Source organism: Hippopotamus amphibius, chromosome 6 (assembly GCF_030028045.1).
Source record: "Hippopotamus amphibius kiboko isolate mHipAmp2 chromosome 6, mHipAmp2.hap2, whole genome shotgun sequence".
Classification (NCBI taxonomy): Eukaryota; Metazoa; Chordata; class Mammalia; order Artiodactyla; family Hippopotamidae; genus Hippopotamus; species Hippopotamus amphibius.
The window spans coordinates 119,224,756-119,226,741 of record NC_080191.1 but is presented as its reverse complement, the minus strand read 5'-3'; the positions used below and the strand labels follow the sequence as shown (position 1 = coordinate 119,226,741).

At 56.8% G+C, this 1,986-nt stretch overlaps 1 protein-coding gene across 1 annotated transcript; it reads left to right on the top strand.

Annotated features, from left to right (window-relative positions):
• The first annotated feature begins 787 nt into the window (after positions 1–787).
• LOC130856099 (proline-rich protein 23C-like) lies at positions 788–1,579 on the top strand. Its single transcript, XM_057740301.1, has one exon. The coding sequence runs from the start codon at positions 788–790 to the stop codon at positions 1,577–1,579; it is 792 nt and encodes a 263-aa protein (XP_057596284.1).
• The last annotated feature ends 407 nt before the right edge of the window (positions 1,580–1,986 follow it).

Sequence of the window (1,986 nt, the reverse complement as noted above, 5' to 3'; positions counted from 1 at the left end):
GTTTTAATTTTATAACAGCTTTTATCTTCAAGAAGAAACTGCCACAAATATTTTACTTAATATTAAGACAGAACTTTACCTAAACAGATATGAGTATTTTCCATTTACTTCTGAAATGAAATAGCAAGCATTAAAGGAATTCATGGAACATTTAGATAGGTCCGTTTTATGCTGTCAAGGGGGTGGTCTATTTGAGTGGGGTTTTTTTCTCTAGAATGCCTGAAACCAAAGAAAAATATTAATCTTAAAGGTGACTAATATTTAAAGTTCTATTTCCGGTATATCTTTTTTTTTTTTTTTTTCCTCTAGAAAGGGTGTACACAAGAATTCTGCCCCCTGGAGGACTATAAATGTAGTTCCCTACTGTGACCTACCAACCACAGCCCTGACTATTGGACAGCACAGATACCGCGAGTTCTACGGGGCGGAGCCTCAGAGGGGGCGGAGCTTAGCGTGACACTTTGCGACTAGGATTCCACTGGCGTCACTTGCAACATCTTTGGCCGTCTGGTGCGCAGCGAATCGGCGTGAGGAGCTGAAGATTCGAAGGCGCGAGGCCCAGCCCAGCGCCAGACGCCGATCCTCTACAAGCCTGAACTGCAGGACCCCGGGGAGGCGGCCCCAGGAGCTCCAAGGACTCGCCCAGCATCGCGCCGTTCTACGCCCCACCAGGCCCGCCCCGCCCCGCCCCGCCCCGTCCCGTCGTCGAGACGCGTCACGGCGTGCAGGACAGAGCGCCCCCTCGCCCTCTGCCAGGTCCCGGGAGCGCCGTCCATCGGTCGAGGGGATGGGCAGCCGGCCCCGCAGCCCGAGCGCCTACCCTGCGGACTGGTGGGGACCTCAGGCCGAAGGACCCGGCCCTGCCAAGCGCCGCCGAACGGAGGAGCCCACGGGCCCCGAGTCCGAGTCCGAGTCCGAGGCAGCGCCCAGCCTGGACAACCTGACGGGACCTTCAGCCGCGGGCGCGCTCTCATCCGTAGTGGTCCTGCCCGACGGCTGTGCCCTGCACCTGCCCCTGGACGACGTCGACTTGGTGTTGGAGCCGGAGCCCATGTCTGTGCTGCAAGTGTCTCTCGGAGATCTCACCCTCACGCTGGTCCCTGAGGCCCTCCTGGGCTCGGGTGTGGAAGGCCCGTGGAGACAGGGCCTGGAACGGGGCGCTTCCCTGAGCGCTCCCGTGGAGTACATGGCCCTGGAGCCGGGAGTCTTCTGCGCAGCTGTGCCAGAGGTCGCCTGCCATGAAGAGGTCAACGAGGAGGCGGACGCGGACGCCGAGTTCCTACCGGTCGCGATGGATGCTGCGTCCGGCTCCGTCGCTGGGCTTCGCAGCCGCGACGCAAGGGTGTGGGGCCCCGACGCCCAGGGCTTCGTCCCAGAGCCCTGGCCTCGGGCGCCCAACCCCAGTCCAGAGAGAGGCTCTCCTCACCACGTCGACAACCTGGACTTGCACTTTCCAGAGCCCTTCCTGAACTCACCACTCCAACCTCTACCTCCCTCTCCCAGTCCGGGTCCTCAGGAGCGCCCCCAACGCCCTCATGGTCCTGCGCGCAAGGCCCGGAGGTGTCTGTTCCCGGAATGAACTGCACCCCGGTACACACACACACACACACACACACCCACCCACCCACCCCTCTGGCTACCATCCTAGAAGCCCAGTGGATTTCCCAGCGTCCTTTACACTGAATGTCCTACATCCTGAAATTAAGCATCTCATGTGCCAACAATTCCTTTTTCCTCCAGAGTGAGTATAGTAACAGAAGACGACAGGAAAAGAAAGCAGATTCTAGACCTAATATTTGAAATGGAAGATCTCCGCAAGGATACCAGACAATGTGTTTTCAGACGTCTGGACTTCTTTACAAGATCATTCTCAGGCCTCTCCATTTCCGCTCGTTTCCATCAGTTATTTTCTCTCAAATTCTACTCTTTCCAGCACGATATTATTGCTACCCTATTTCTCCCCAAACCAAGAAATCACTGGATTTC

Coding starts and splice junctions, on each gene's coding strand:
- LOC130856099 (XM_057740301.1), top strand. CDS start 788: ATGGGCAGCCGGCCCCGCAGCCCGAGCGCCTACCCTGCGGACTGGTGG.